The sequence below is a fragment of the Trifolium pratense genome, linkage group LG7, assembly GCF_020283565.1.
Source record: "Trifolium pratense cultivar HEN17-A07 linkage group LG7, ARS_RC_1.1, whole genome shotgun sequence".
Classification (NCBI taxonomy): Eukaryota; Viridiplantae; Streptophyta; class Magnoliopsida; order Fabales; family Fabaceae; genus Trifolium; species Trifolium pratense.
In genome coordinates, this window is record NC_060065.1 from 7,655,608 (window position 1) to 7,671,172 (window position 15,565).

Below are 15,565 nucleotides of genomic sequence, written 5' to 3' on the forward strand. Positions count from 1 at the left end.
AATTAACTTATTTTCTATTTGCGCCTACTTTCTCTGCACCTGTCAAGTAACTTCCACTACAATCCTCACCTCTTCACTCTCCTCATTGTATATAAACCCAACCACACCTCACCTATTCTTCACTATCACACTCCAAAAAAATTAATCATAATCACTTCTCTCTCTCTCTCTCTAAACCTTTTCTACTTTCATTTGGGTAACGCTAACCAACTCTTGAATATTCTGTCTGTTTCATAATCTTATGGCTATGGAAGCGCTTAACTCTCCCACCACCGCTACTCCTTTCACTCCTTTCGAGGAACCAAATCACAGTTACATCGATGCTGCACCTTGGACTAAAGGTAAACGTTCTAAACGTTCTCGTATGGATCAATCTTCTTGTACTGAAGAAGAGTATCTCGCTCTCTGTCTCATCATGCTCGCTCGCAGCGGAAACAACAACAACAACAACAAGATTATTACTCTTCCCACCGCCGTCAAACCTGCTCTATCTGACACCGAATCAGCACCCGCTAAACTCAGTCACAAATGCTCTGTTTGCAACAAAGCTTTTTCATCTTATCAAGCACTTGGTGGACACAAAGCCAGTCATCGGAAAAGTGCTGTTATGTCAACTGGTGAAGATCATCAGACTACAACAACCTCATCCGCTGTGACTACAAGCTCTGCTGCATCCAACGGTAAGATCAAGTCTCATGAATGTTCCATTTGTCATAAATCCTTTCCTACTGGACAAGCTTTGGGAGGACACAAGCGTTGTCACTATGAAGGTGGTGCCGGTGCCGGTGGTGGAAACAGCACCGTAACTGCTTCTGAAGTTGGATCTTCTCACAGTCAACACCGTGATTTTGATCTTAACCTCCCGGCTTTTCCGGACTTTTCAAAGAAGTTTTTCGTGGATGATGAGGTTTCCAGTCCTCATCCTGCAGCTAAGAAGCCATGTCTTTTCAAGATTGAAATTCCTCAATATTGATCATTGTGATTTTGTGATCAATATAGATCTATCTAAGTTTATTATTATCATAGTTATTTTAATTTATTTTTCGATTATTTGGGATCAATTTGTTCTGTATATACAAATTGGGATTGGTTTTAGAATTTAGAAGATTGTGTACTTAGACAATTCAATTCAATTCAAATTCAATTGATTAATTATTTTTATTTAATTTATGGAAATTTATCGATTTTTATGTTTGTAGTATATGATTTCAATTTCATTGATGTCTTTGATAATTTAGAACGATTCTGAAACAGAACAGCAGAACCGCGTGATCGGCACCGAAATAATTAATTAATTAATTCAATTAATGCCACGTGTTTGTTTGATTCTTTCTTGAAAGCGTGTGACGGTTTTTACTGTTGGCAGAGTTAATGGTATCTTATCTTGTGTTGTGTCTTACTAGCAATTAAGATTGCGAGTAATGTGAGTGGTTAAACGATGGAACAATGTAACTGAGTGGATGATGTGATGGGTGAAACACAGAGGATGGATGTGTCGTGTTTGGTATGTGGATAAGGACGATGAATTGGTTTTGGCCTTTGTTGAAGCTGGGATGATAAAGACACGTGCTATTTACTCATCCTATAATAATGATTTTTCAATAGAATAAAATTTTCCTATTGTGTACAGTATTTGGTTAGTCTTGTGACGCGTCATTGAAATGAATATTCCTAATTAGGCTATAGGAATGTTTAAGGCCGAAATTTTGGTTTCATACGTTTAGGTTTAACTATACTAACTTACATGTGCATGAATCAAAGATGAATGGAAGCTTCCTTTACAGGTGTGTATGTGAGATACCACAATTGAATTGAATTTTCATGCCATTATTTACCATATGCGCGCATTGTAAATTTCGGTTTGATGTAATAATGCCGTGTACGTGTCTATAATTTACCATGTTTATCTCCAGCTCAAGAGTTCAATCCGTAGTGGTCTTCTTTATTGCCTATTCAATTCTTACCTATTGCCAAATACCAATTGCACGCGGTATGTACATTAAAATTGGTAAATAAAACATCAATAGTTACTTAGTTTAGTGATGATTAGCGTTAAACTTAATAAGGAGGATCATGGTTCGATTCCTCGCAACTGCGATCAGGAGGGGTTAAAACTACTTGATGTCAGAACTGATCATCGAATCAGATTAAACTCGTGGTGAAAGAAAAAAAACAATTGGTAAATAAAACAGAATGTGTCTAATATGTTGAAATGAGGATATAAATTCAATGCAGTTAGCGCATATGAACTAGATTAAACTGGTTGGAATTTTTTAGGTCCAGTTTAAGGTCTCACCTAAAATTAAAAGTCTTTCTTCGTAAAATCGATGGTATAAATCAGTCCAAGATTCCTCATCGTCTCTCGTCATTAAATAGACGACCTTGGGAACTCCAACCGGCATAAAAAATAAAAAAGCAATTGCAACTTCGAAGATGCAGTTTTAGCTGTTTTAAAATTTAAAAGTTGAGTTTAATTTTGGACAATTTGATCAAGATCAAAGAGAAGATATGATGATTGACTACAATGCAGTCATACAGCCCCTGATTTTTTTATTCTTGTGTTTGATTATTAATCATGTATGTGTTGGACTGATTGATGAATTATAATTCATCTGTTATTCATGTTATGAAATGTAGCCTTTAAAGTTAAGCTCAAGCGAGATATGAAAATCCTTTACATCATTAGTGATTGGTTTATGGAAATCATGATTGTGTATGCCATATTTTAAATTATTGGGACGATAAAACTTAGTTATGATAGTTGCTTGATGTTGGTTAATCAACTAAAGGCGGGTGAGATGAGTAGCTCAATTGGTTAAGTTAGTTGAATTAAGGGTTAAAGGAGTTGGAGGTTCAGGGTTCGCAAGGAGAAAAAAACTTGTTTTATGCGCATGTTTTCTTAAACCACCCATAAGAACCATATTTTGACTTTTATCCGGAGAATATCCAACAATAGCTTCCATTGAGTGAATAATGGATCCAGATCCTAAAAACAACAATGCTTTTGAATAAGCATGACTAATCAAATGAAATAAAGCGGCTCAATAAGAGCCCATACCCAAACCTAACATCATATAACCCAGTGTTTGGATCTTACGTTTTAAAATAACAAAAAAAAACTATTATTTTGGATTTAAAAACTATTATTTTGGATCTATTTTAAATGTTTGCCAAATAACGAACATTATAAAAATGAGAAATTTGAGAAAAAAAAAAAACACCCGTAACAAGATTTCAATATTTTACACATCCACTAATTAAGTAGCATAAGGGATATTTTTGTAATTTTATGGACGTGCAAAAAAACTTAGTGGGTGCCAAAATAAATTCTCTAAATATATTCATTAATGGGCTTGTTGAATAAAAGGAAATACGACTTTTAAAGCCCAATTCAAGCTTCCTCGCTACCTAGTAGAAAATTGCTCTTTAGGCCCCATGTATTGCTCTCAGCCCCCCCAAAAATAAAAAATGCCCCTAAATTTGATCCTAGCAGAAACCAGAATGAAATTAGCTTCTGAACCTAGATTTCGAAATGATGCAATATGGTTGAAAAACCTCGTAGGTGAAACATCCACTAATCTCAAATCTCAGACTGAAAAACCTTGCTTAAGTTTTCGATAAAGAACTGCACACATAATACTACTATTATAGTCGCTTTGGTATCGTTTGAATATGAAACCAAAAGACAATCAACAGGCGAGATAATTTGTCTTAAGAGAGAAGAACATTATCGAAACTTTGAACTCAAGCCATAGAACTCAAGCACTCATAAAGCATATTGAAAAAGTAAGGCACATGAGGCTGCAAAATTAAAGAAACAACCGACACACATTCAAAATCGATCAAACTATTGAGAGATATATGTCAATCTGACAAAACATCTGGGGTTGCATAGAAAAAATTGTACTATCATTATCATGATAATTAAAAATGATGGTGAAATACAATATAATGACAACTAAAAATAAATAAATAAGGGATTACCAATATAATGTGACACAAGTCATAGATACTTGGATCCCTTAAATGGATCTCAGTACTTCGAAGGGATTAGTTTATGCAGTTGCACGCCGTTTATAAAGAAAATAATAAGGGATTAAATTTACCATCCAATATAATAGGTGGACATACAATTGATATGAATCGGGACGGTGGAGGCCTAGTGGGGTGCAAAACTGTAATAAATGTCAAAATTGAGACGCTATTTTTTTATTTTTTTTAGTGGCTAGAAAATATACCTTAAAGATGAATAAGTGAAGTGTCCCGGGTTCGAATCCGGGTTCTGCACATATAGTGCGATGTCCCCACCAACTGATCTAAGCTCATAGGGACTGAGACGCTAAGATTTTTATTTTTGAAATAAAGAGACTAATTTCACAAAAATAATAAAATAAGAGGATTAAAAGGGCAATTAGATCTTATTTAAATGAAATGAAAAAAGGGACACGTGACATGTTTTGGATTGTGTGATTTATCTGACCGACAGTGTTGAGGCAAGGACACCATGCCTTGGTGCTCTAAAGTCAGGAAATCTTGATCGCTGAATACTGTCAAAATAAAATACTGTACAAATATACCTATACCCATAAAATAAATACATCTTTTTTGTTAGTAAAATAAATCAATTTTTGAAGAAAATATATTTATAAGAGAGCTCACGAAAGCGTTTTTTCCATTAGAAACACGAATCACCCTCTGCTCTGCAACAACCCAGGTTCGATTTTGTTTCTGTTTTATGTTTTGATGTTTGCTCTTTGTTCCTAGTATCACCCTGTCTTCAATTTGCTTGTTCCTGATAATTTTGCCATCTAATCTTCGCCATGTGTTCGATTTGCGTTGCATTATCGTTATTCTCATTAGATTGTTGAATTTGTTGTTGGTTGGTAATCAATTTTGTGTTTTGTTACCGTCGCCCGAACTCTGAATGTTTTGTTCCTCGCCGCCGTAGCCTTGCCGCAACTCAGCCGCACGCAACACCACTGGTATGTTGTGTCGTCTCTTGCATTCACCTTCTTTCATTATTCTTCCTCTCTTCAAAAACTCATTCTCCAAAACCAAAACCATTCACTGCAACAAAAAATTCACTTTTTCTTCTTCCACTTCTCTTGCACTTTCTTCCTCACAAACCCATTTCACTAAACCTCAAAATTTCTCATCTTTTGATCCTAACACCTTCAAAGTCCTCCAAAGACTCTACCTTTATCGTAACAACCCTTCACTTGCACTCTCTTACTTTACTCAACTTAACCAACATGGTTTCACACACAATATTCAAACCTATGCTTCTTTCATTAGAATACTATGTTATTGGAATTTGAATACAAGTTTGGATTCTCTTCTTCGCGATATAATTTCTCGTTGTTCCCAACAAAACCCATTATTTGAAGTTCATGAATTGTTTGAGAAACTAGTAGAGAGTGTTGATTTTGATAATAAAAATTGTTACTTTGTTAGAGCTTTTGATGGGGTTGTTAAAGCTTATGTTGGTCTTAACATGTTTGATGAAAGTGTTGAGTTCTTGTTTCAATTTCAAATTGAGAGGTTTAGGATTTTTCCAACTATGTTTGCTTGTAATTTTCTTATTAACCGTTTGGTTAATTATGATAAAATTGATATGGCTTTGGACGTTTATGGTCGAATTAAGAGGCTTGGTTTGTGTCCTAATCATCACACTTATGGCATTATTATCAAGGCATTGTGTAAGAAGGTTGATTGTTTGAAATACGTTGTTCGTGTGTTTGATGAAATGATGGATGCTGGTGTGACTCCCAATTCGTATTGTTACGAAGCTTATATTGAGGGGCTGTGTAATAATCATATGTCTGATTTGGGATATGAAGTGCTCCAATATCATAGAAAGATGAACGCTCCTATTGAGGTTTATGCCTATGCCGCAGTTATTCGCGGGTTTTGTAATGAAATGAAATTAGATAAAGCCGAGGATGTGTTTTATGACATGAAATGGAAGGGACTTGTTCCTGATTCGCATGTTTATTCTTCGTTGATCCGTGGATACTGTAAGAGCAATGATTTGGGTAAAGCTTTCAAATTACACGAGGACATGATTTCGAAGGGTATAAAGACAACTTGTGTGATTGCTAGTTGTATCCTTCATTGCTCGGGAGAGATTGGTATGTATTCAGAAGTTGTAGATGCATTTAAAGAATTAAAGCGGTTGGGTGTGTTTCTTGATGGGGTAGCATACAACATTGTTTTTAATTCTTTGTGTAAATTGGGTAAGGTGGATGTAGCAGTAGGTATGTTGGAGGAGTTGAAATCCACGCATATCGATGTAGATATCAAACACTACACAACCTTTATTAGTGGTTACTGTCTTCAAGGTAAAACCGATGTAGCCTATAGTGTTTTCAAAGAAATGGAGGAAAATGGATTTAAACCTGATGGTGTTGCTTATAATGTACTAGTTGCCGGTTTGTTTAGAAATCGCCGTGATCGTGAAGCAGTTGACCTTTTGAGTTATATGGATAGTCAAGGTGTGAAGCCAAACTCCATTACACATAAGATTACCATTGAAGGTTTGTGTTCAGCGGGCATGGTTGAAGATGCTGAGGCATATTTTAACTGTCGGAAAGATGAAGGTGTCGAAATCTATACTGCCATGGTTAATGGCTATTGTCAGGCTGGCCTTATTGAAAAATCATATGAAATTTTCTGTGAGATTTCAAACCGAGGAGATATTGCAAAAGAAAGTTCTGGTTTTAAGCAACTTAGCAAAGTAATGTATTCTAAAGTATTAACTGCATTGTGCCAAGCAGAGAATATGAAACATGCTCGCTCTTTGTTTGATTTTTTCGTTGAGAAAGGATTTACGCCTGACGTTGTAACTTACACAATTATGATAAAAAGTTATTGTGAAATGAATTGCTTGCAAGAGGCTCATGACCTCTTCCAAGATATGGAGATCAGAGGGATCAAACCTGATGTCGTTACATACACAGTTCTACTCGATGTGGGACTAAAACATTTCTATTCTCGACACAGAAAAGGAAAGGATGCAATGTACAATATTTTGACTATCTGGGGAGACATGAAGCAAATGGGAATTAGTCCAGATGTTGTTACTTACACTGTTATGATTGATGGGCACCTAAAGATTTATAACTTTCAAAACGCAATTACATTCTTTAATGAAATGATTGACCTACGACTAGAACCAGATATTGTAACATACACTGCTCTAGTTTTTGGCTTGTTAAACGGAGGGTACACGGATAATGTGGTTATGAAGGAAATAACACCACCCTTGCATATCATCTCAAAGTTAGAACGTCAAATTATAAAATTTAGAAAGGTGCAATTTCTAAAGTAGTGAGTCAGTTTTGACTGTTAGTGCTTGGAGTTATCTAAACAAGTTTGAAATTCTATCTGGTTGCCACCTAAAGGTGCAGCATAATCATATGTGCTTTAGATTATTTTGCTAAGACTTCAAACTGAAAACTGTATTTCCTTCCTCCCTGAGACAGAAAAAATAGCACCGCTTCTTTGATTTTTAGGTGTTGTTTTGTACCTTCTTCCTCTTTGTTTGTAATGTGCTTTTATTTAATTCAATTTAATTTAATTGGGTAATTGTGAAAAGTATGTGAATAACAATAGAAGAGTGAAAAAGTGTCTTTTGTGAATTTATGAATAATTACTCAAATGCAAAGTGCAAAGTTCGAGTCAAATTATGAATAATTTTGACTACATCTTGAATAATTTTGTATGAATCCCCTCATCTTTGTTGGGAAATGAATTGAATTCTCTTAACCCTGTGGTTCTAAATGTGTTAGTAAAACAAATAATCAAATAATCCTGAATTTTTTATGCATATAACCTAATACATATGTTGATGGCACCATTTTCAGCTGCTTCTTTTATGAGCTTGCGTAAAGAAAATATCTGAATTGCGGTTGGTATAAAAGAGCAACAAAGAAAACGGCGCGCTGCTATGGACCCATCTATAGTGAAGCTTCTTGAAGATGATGAGGTTTTCTCCTCTCTACTATATACTTTCCAGAAAACATCTGCTGACTTTGAATTGGGGCTTAACTTGTACCATCACTGTGTTTTGATGTCCACAGGACGAAACTATGCATTCAGGGGCAGATGTGGAAGCGTTCCAAGCTGCATTGAATAGAGACATAGGTGGAGATGCTTCTAATTCTCAGCTTTCTGATTCAGATGCAGGTATCCATCAATTTACGTTATAATTCTTACAAATTAGTTAGCTTCCGTCCTTTTTCCTTTTTGCATTAAAATTGGTAGAAAATAGAAATACACACGCCAGTAAAAATATGGCATTTGTAAATAAAAAAAAGTGAATAAGCAAACAAAATGAAAACTGATATATCATTATGAATTTCAAAACAATACATGATTAAAATTTGTAGGAGTGATGAGGTGGTCTGCGGGTCTGGGGAGGATCATAAGGGTTTGAGAGATAAAGGGTTGTGAGTTTAACTCCCTCCCAATAACGTTGCTAACAATTGATTGCCAACATGTGCCATTTAAAAAAAAAAAAAGAGCAAATTGAGATTCATGCTCCATTCCAAGTCCAAAAGAGATTTACAGTTTGATCTGTATCGACTGTGTTTGGATCTGTATGAATCAAGATATGATTGCAGAAATGGGTTTCACATATCTGTCCCCCAGCTTAAAATACTTGATGAATTCTCATTTCAATATCAATCTATCAATCACCGCTAGTGCTTCTTTCTTCAAAAAAATATCTGCACGGTTGATTCCTTGTCCTTTTGTTGACTATTTTAAGTAGTAACTCTCGTTAAGATTCTTGTCATATTATCTTCTAAAATGTCATTTTCATGTTTGCTAAGTTAAACAGACAGGGGCCTGATTTGTCATCTTTTGTCTCAGTCTTTATCACATTTTTCTTCTAATTTTCATTTACTGTTTAAAAAGAAGAATTTGCACTTTTGTATCCGATTGTTCATTATGTAAGAGTCCAGTATTAATTTTGTCAAAAAAAAAAAAGAGTCCAGTATTAATAGATAATCAGAATATCTGGACCGGAGTATAGAAATGTTATATTGACTGTTGATTCTTATTTTTCTGTTTGCTTGATAAAATTTTGATCACTTTCACACAGTGCTTTGATGATTGCTTCATTTTTTTTTCTGAAGGAAGCAATAATTCATTCAGTCAATCATTATCAACTTGGCCAACTTCTAGCCATGACAACCAGATTGACTGTCAAAATCAGGAGCCTAAAATTGCACAGCTGCAAGAGCAACCTTCCTCTGAAATGGTGCTGAAGCAAGAAGGACCTATCGTGGAACAGATACGGAATGTTGCCTCACAGGATGCAAGTAATCTTACTTTATCACACAAAAAATCTCAAGATGAATTTCTCCAACGCCAGACTGTACCAGTTTCCCACCAACATCCTCAAACAAATGAAGTTCTGAAATCTGAAAAAGATCCTATCTTCAACCATGAGGCAATCAAAACAAGTAATCCCAACTGTGAATCTCAGTATGCAAAGCTACAGCAGATGAGTAATCAACAGGCCACGGTCAATGAACAACCTAGTAGCCAAGTCAATCGTAGTAAACAGGTACCGTTTGGCTTGTTGCTCCCTATTTTGATTCCCCAACTTGCCAAAGACAGAGCCATGCAACTTCAAACTTTATTTAACAAATTGAAGGTGGGATTCTCGAACCAGTTTCACTATCATGTCCTTTCCCCCTCTCTTCTATGCTAAACAATTAAAGTTTGTTGTGTAATGCTTTTTCATATTACTAAGTCTTTTGTTTTGTCATTTGTTCCAGAGAGATGAAATACCTAAAGATAATTTTGTACGGCTTATGAAAGGGATCGTGGGGGATCAGATGCTTAGAATAGCATTAACAAAAGTGCAACAACAGGTAGGTAGAGTAGATGGTTATGCAGTCTTTCATATGTTTTATCTCAAGGTGGTTGAATTTCGATTTCAACGTTATGCTAAGAACCATCCTTTTTTCTTGCAGACAAAAGCCAACACAGGTTCTTCTGGACAGCAGCACCCTGTAAGGATGCCAAGTGTTACTTCCAGTGGAACAAAGTTTAACGATCCCCATGCATTAGCACAACTGCATCAGAGAAGTATGAGTGCTGCTCCAGACCATTCTCATAATACTTCTTCGGGTATCCAAGTGAAGAGTGAGCCTACCTATTCGACTATGGACATTAGTGCTAAAAAACCTCAGGAACACGATGTTCGAGTAGTGCAACCAACTCAATTACCATCATCCAGTTCTAATGCCGTTAGTCAAGAAACTGAAAGATCCTCAGTTCACATACAAGGCCTTAATAAGCAGCAACAACAGCATATACATTTCCCATCGACATATGGAAGCAGTGGTGGTAACTATATCCCTTTTTCTGGAACAACCACTGGTTCATCACCATCTCTCAGACCACAACCTCATCCTCATGATTCGCACATGAGGCAAATTCCACATCAGAACATTGGTCTAAGTCACTTAGGTGTAGAACGGCAGAGTTCTTTCAATGATCCTAAGAGAATGCCAGGTGGATCTGTGCCGACTGTGGTAAACAATACATCATCACAACAAAATTCAAATTCTTGGCAACCATCAGCAGAACAAAATCCAGGCTTGTTTACATCTATGTCATATGTAAAAAAGGAACCTAATGATCTTTCCATTGATCAGCAACACAGGCATCATTTGTCGAAATTGCATGGGTTGCCTTCTGTTAATTCTGGTCAAAATGAACAGGGTAGCGGTATCAATCAAGGCCCTGTAAAGGATGAGTTTTCAAGAGGTTCTGTAGTATCAACTAGCATGCCGCATACAACATCTGCTAGCTTGCCGCCAAATTCTGCTGCCCCTTCTGCATCTCAACTAGATCCAACTGTCTCTGTAAGTTATAAACTTTTTTTCTTAACATTAGTTATAAACTAATGTGCATGTCTTTGTCTAAAAGATGTGATGCCTAAAGTTTTGGGGATCAAACAGTATCCAAATGTTCTTTTTTGTTTTCTTGGTCATGAGCATGATGCACCCTATGTTGGTGTTATATAAATTATATGTTCAATATTGGAAGATACAATATTACTCTGGTTTCTACATAAGAAAAAGAATTACGATAATCAAGAATAGTGGTTAAACTCAATTATTTTCCTTGATGTAATAATAAAAATGATTGCATTCTCCAAAATACCCTTCATGGAAACTTGTTTCATAAGAAAATAAAAGGTATTATTGCAAAATGAAATCTATAACTTAATTGAAGGGTTTATAAAGTGTGGACCCTTCACCTTACAAACTAGTTTTGTAAGGATGAGTTGGACTCAAAATAAATAAACCTTATATGAAATCAGAGGTTATCCATTCGGGAAATCCCACCCATCCCGATTGTGCTGAGCATGAGGTGCATTGGAAAAAAAAAATAAGTCTCACATTGAAACAAGACAAGCCCTGAAAAAAGTTTATAAAAAGTTACGCCCCTTACATTACAAGCTAGTTTTATAAGGATGAATAAATTTTTGTGTGGGTATAATACTAGTAAATTGTGTTGTGTTAGTCTCTGTACTTGGAGCACAAGCCTAAGCTTTCCCATCTCCGTTAGTTAGTTAGTTACTTTTTCAGACTCTATTAGACAGTTGTAACAGAATATAACCACTTCGTGTGCAGTTTGAATGCTGTTAGCACTAGTATAAATATCTGCAACCTGTTAATAATTAATTGGAATATCACTTTCTTAGAAGAGTTTCTGCATTTCTCTGAGTTTTCTTTGATTTTTTTCTACTTTCTATAATCTTCCAATACTGCGTGATTTTTATCCAGGAAATAGTATTAATCTACTTGAACTGCTTGAATTGTTTATAAATTTTCCCCCCCTATTGTTATAATTCTGTGAAATATTATGATTTCTTTTTGAGAGATCGGGAAGCTTTATTCACTTTCTCCTTTTCTTGGTTGTTCTTTTGTTTTAGAGGATTTCTTATTCTGTTTCTGAATTTTACATTAGGTTTTGTTTCACGTCAGTAAGCTTCCACGTTTTATAGCATTTTTCTGTTAGGAAACATGAATTCAGTTTTTTTTGTAAGTTTTTCTTGAATATACCACGCCATCATTTTGTTTACAAGGATATGTTCCATCCGTGTTTTTAATGATATCTTAATACTTGCTGATACTCAAGTTCCTTGCCTCCATTTGTATCAGTTAAGCTCTCAGATCCCAGCTAGCACTTCTGGTATTAATGCAAAGGCACCTCTAAAAAAAACTCCTCTTGGCCAGAAGAAACCACTTGAAGCACTTGGTTCTTCACCTCCCCCTCCAAGGTGAGTTGCAATATTCTGCTCGTTCATGATTTGTGTTTTTTTTTCTTCCTGGTTTAGTTATTGCGATCTCTTACTGATTTTGATATATGCATATCTGCTTGCTATCCTGCAGTAAGAAACAAAAGGTGTCTGGCTCATCTCTGGAACAAAGCATTGAACAGCTTAATGATGTTGCTGCTGTTAGTGGTGTTGATCTTAGGGTATGATACTTTGTCATATTGAAGAAAACCACAGTCGGGAATGTATACTTTTCTGTGTTAAAATCTCAGGCTATTTTTGGGTTATATTTTTATAGGAAGAGGAAGAACAGTTATTTTCTGGGTCCAAGGAGGACAGTCGAGCTTCAGAAGCATCTCGAAGAGTTGTGCAAGAAGAGGAGGAAAGTCTGATTTTGCTGAAAGCTCCATTGCAGAGAAAGTTGATTGAGATTAGTGAGTCATATTTATGCCATTACTCTGTTCATCTGATTTTCTTTCCATTCTTCAAACTTATCTAGATATGTACTTATAAGCCTTATAGCTGTTCTATTTTGTCACCTTGGCAGTGACCGAGTATGGCTTGAAAGGCATGAGTAATGATGTAGAAAAATGCTTGTCACTGGTGAGATTAAACTACTTTTTCAATATCTATTACAAGTAGGATTCCATGTAATCTTACAGCTGAAAATGAATGTTCAGTGTGTGGAAGAGAGAATGCGTGGAGTAATAAGTAACATAATTAGAATGTCAAAACAGGTCAGTTATTTTCTCTAACTGCTTGCATGAGTAGCCTTTTTGTCAATATGTAAAGTTTTTTAATTCCAATAAGTTTTCGTACCAGCGGGTTGATATTGAGAAAACAAGACATCGGACTGTTGTCACGTCAGATGTTCGACAGCAAATCATGACAATGAATAGGAAAGCAAGGGAAGAGTGGGAGAAAAAACAGGCTGAAGCAGACAAGCTCCGGAAACTAAATGATGTGGGTTTCACTTTGTCACTTTGCGGAAGTTTTTGCTTAGTTAAGGACATAATATAACTATTTTTTATGTATAGGTAGACGGTGGTTCCGGAGTTGATGGTGACAAGGAGAAGGATGATGGTCGCAATAAAGGAACAAAGGTACTGCTATCAATTTAGATGATGCAATTCACCTTTATCTATGTGGAAAGTCTAGTTTTTTTATTGGTAATTTGTTGTAGGTGAACAAGGATGTAGATGACAAGATGAGGACAAATGCTGCAAATGTTGCAGCCCGAGCTGCTGTTGGAGGAGATGACATGCTGTCAAAGTGGCAACTTATGGCTGAGCAAGCCAAGCAAAAACGCGAAGGGGGGACGGACAATGCATCTGGTTCTCAGCCAGCTAAAGATGTCAGTCGCAAATCTTCACCATCATCTGGAAGGAACACAAGAGATAATCAAGAAAGGGAGAGAAAAGGTCCAACTTCTCTTGGGAATTCAGGTGCGTTTCTTTGTTGTTTCCTACCACTTCAGTTGTCTACAAGTTTAATGGTGTTTCTATCTTTACCGTCGTATTCAAACTAGTTAGTTACCTCTTGCGTTCGCATGGTCGCATTGATTTTTATGCATATCTTAAAACAACTTATATAACTAATTATTTCCTTCAAGATAAACATTAATTATACATTTATTGCTTAATATTCCAATTTAGTCAGCAGAACGAAAACTCTGCAAAATTCACACTTTCCTAGCAGAAAAGAAGTAGAGCAAAATAAAGTCTGAAACTCTGAATGTACTGCCATCATCCAAAATCAACGAGTATATATTGAACTAACTTATAAGTTATTGTTGCAATACCAATGTCAATGTAGGAAAATAAACCAAAACACCAATTCTCAAACAAAGTAGAAAAAGTGATGTTTAACAAAAATTGTATTATCATCACTAAAAAGTATTATAAAATTCAAACTGAAACAGTAAAACTATATCCCCATGGTCTCTAAATACAATACAATATGTGTGTATCCCCATTGTCTGATTACACTGCAACATTTTTGCTGATATTATGTCACTGATCTTGTTCCCAACAGCGGCTGCTAGGAAATTTGGGAAAAATCAATCCCCTGGATCTCAAACTCGGATAGCTCGTAACATCTCTGTGAAGGATGTGATTGCAGTCTTAGAGAGGGAACCTCAGATGTCCAAATCATCACTCTTATATCGATTGCATGATAGGATTCATTCTGATACTTGAACCGAATAAGGTAAAATGAAATATCTTGGTCATTTTTTCCTTTTTATAGTACCATTGAGTTTACTCTCATCTTATGCGTATGGATTGATCGATTACTTCGATTGGTCACAAGTTGGAGATCTTTTAAATTGACTTCATATTATATTTAGATTTGGTCCCATTTTCAAATCAGCTTCAAAGAAACTATCCCTTTTTTATGTCCACCCTCTCTATTCTCTTGTATTCAGTTCGCTATAGGTTAATTTGGAAACTGTGAAATTAAACCGAAACTCGTCACTGGGAAAGTTGAGATTTGTAGTTATGAGCTATGTCTCTCGACACTATTGCATGCTTGGCTCCACCTGACTTTAACTGTCAAAATGATGAATCATGTTTGTTGCTGTATCAATGAGCTATGTCTCTCTCTCTCTCTCTCTCTCTCTCTCTCTCTCTCTCTCTCTCTATATATATATATATATATATATATATATATATATATATATATATATATATTGTTTTTATCCAATGAGAATAGAGGAAATGAAAGTCGTCCCAAAGTTGTCCTAAAATTTTTGTTCAAATAACACACCTCTCTATCATTTCACTCTCCAAATATTTAGCAGCGGGTGCATTGGATTCATCTGCGCTATATAATTGTACAGCTCAAATTTCTGTAAGGTAACGAAAGATGGTGATGTGCAATAGGAGGCGTGTAAAAATATTCGACTCATTCAGTGACAGGAGATCTGAAATTGTTTTCTTTTTATGTTTCAGTAACAAACATGAGCATTTCTTCTGCTGGACACAACCGGAAGGAAAATGTGTGTTGCGGTCGTTCCACCATGTTATATTTACTAGGTGGGGAACCAGCCAAGCTAGCTTGCGAACTTGCACATTTCTAGGTTTTCTTAGTCATTTTTTAGGTGTGAGAGTTGTAATAATAATATTTTTTATTTATTATATACGATTTTTGCGCGGTTTAATTTAACTGCATTATGTTGTAACATTTTTTTTGTCAAGGTATTATTTTGTAACTAAACATGTGTAAAATATTATATTTTATCGTTACAAATTTGATAGGATC

At 35.6% G+C, this 15,565-nt stretch overlaps 3 protein-coding genes across 7 annotated transcripts; all 3 read left to right on the forward strand.

The window, feature by feature from the left end:
- Positions 1-108: 108 nt before the first annotated feature.
- On the forward strand, positions 109-1,190 carry LOC123894296 (zinc finger protein ZAT10-like). The gene has a single exon (XM_045944254.1). The coding sequence runs from the start codon at positions 242-244 to the stop codon at positions 971-973; it is 732 nt and encodes a 243-aa protein (XP_045800210.1). The 5' UTR covers positions 109-241; the 3' UTR covers positions 974-1,190.
- A 3,425-nt stretch (positions 1,191-4,615) lies between these two features.
- On the forward strand, positions 4,616-15,565 carry LOC123894297 (transcription initiation factor TFIID subunit 4b). 5 transcript variants are annotated; one of them, XM_045944255.1, is made up of 16 exons: positions 4,616-4,714; positions 7,866-7,987; positions 8,082-8,187; positions 9,141-9,664; positions 9,789-9,884; positions 9,987-10,883; positions 12,189-12,307; positions 12,420-12,507; positions 12,603-12,738; positions 12,852-12,907; positions 12,985-13,041; positions 13,127-13,267; positions 13,342-13,407; positions 13,488-13,749; positions 14,339-14,512; positions 15,256-15,565. In XM_045944255.1, the coding sequence occupies exons 2-15, from the start codon at positions 7,949-7,951 to the stop codon at positions 14,500-14,502; spliced, it is 2,751 nt and encodes a 916-aa protein (XP_045800211.1). In that variant the 5' UTR covers positions 4,616-4,714; positions 7,866-7,948; the 3' UTR covers positions 14,503-14,512; positions 15,256-15,565. The 5 variants fall into 5 exon arrangements, with proteins under 5 accessions (XP_045800211.1, XP_045800215.1, XP_045800212.1 ...); XM_045944259.1 differs by having other exon boundaries at positions 9,141-9,574; XM_045944257.1 differs by lacking the exon at positions 4,616-4,714 and adding an exon at positions 7,189-7,312.
- On the forward strand, positions 4,985-7,330 carry LOC123895773 (pentatricopeptide repeat-containing protein At2g26790, mitochondrial-like). The gene has a single exon (XM_045946262.1). The coding sequence runs from the start codon at positions 4,985-4,987 to the stop codon at positions 7,328-7,330; it is 2,346 nt and encodes a 781-aa protein (XP_045802218.1).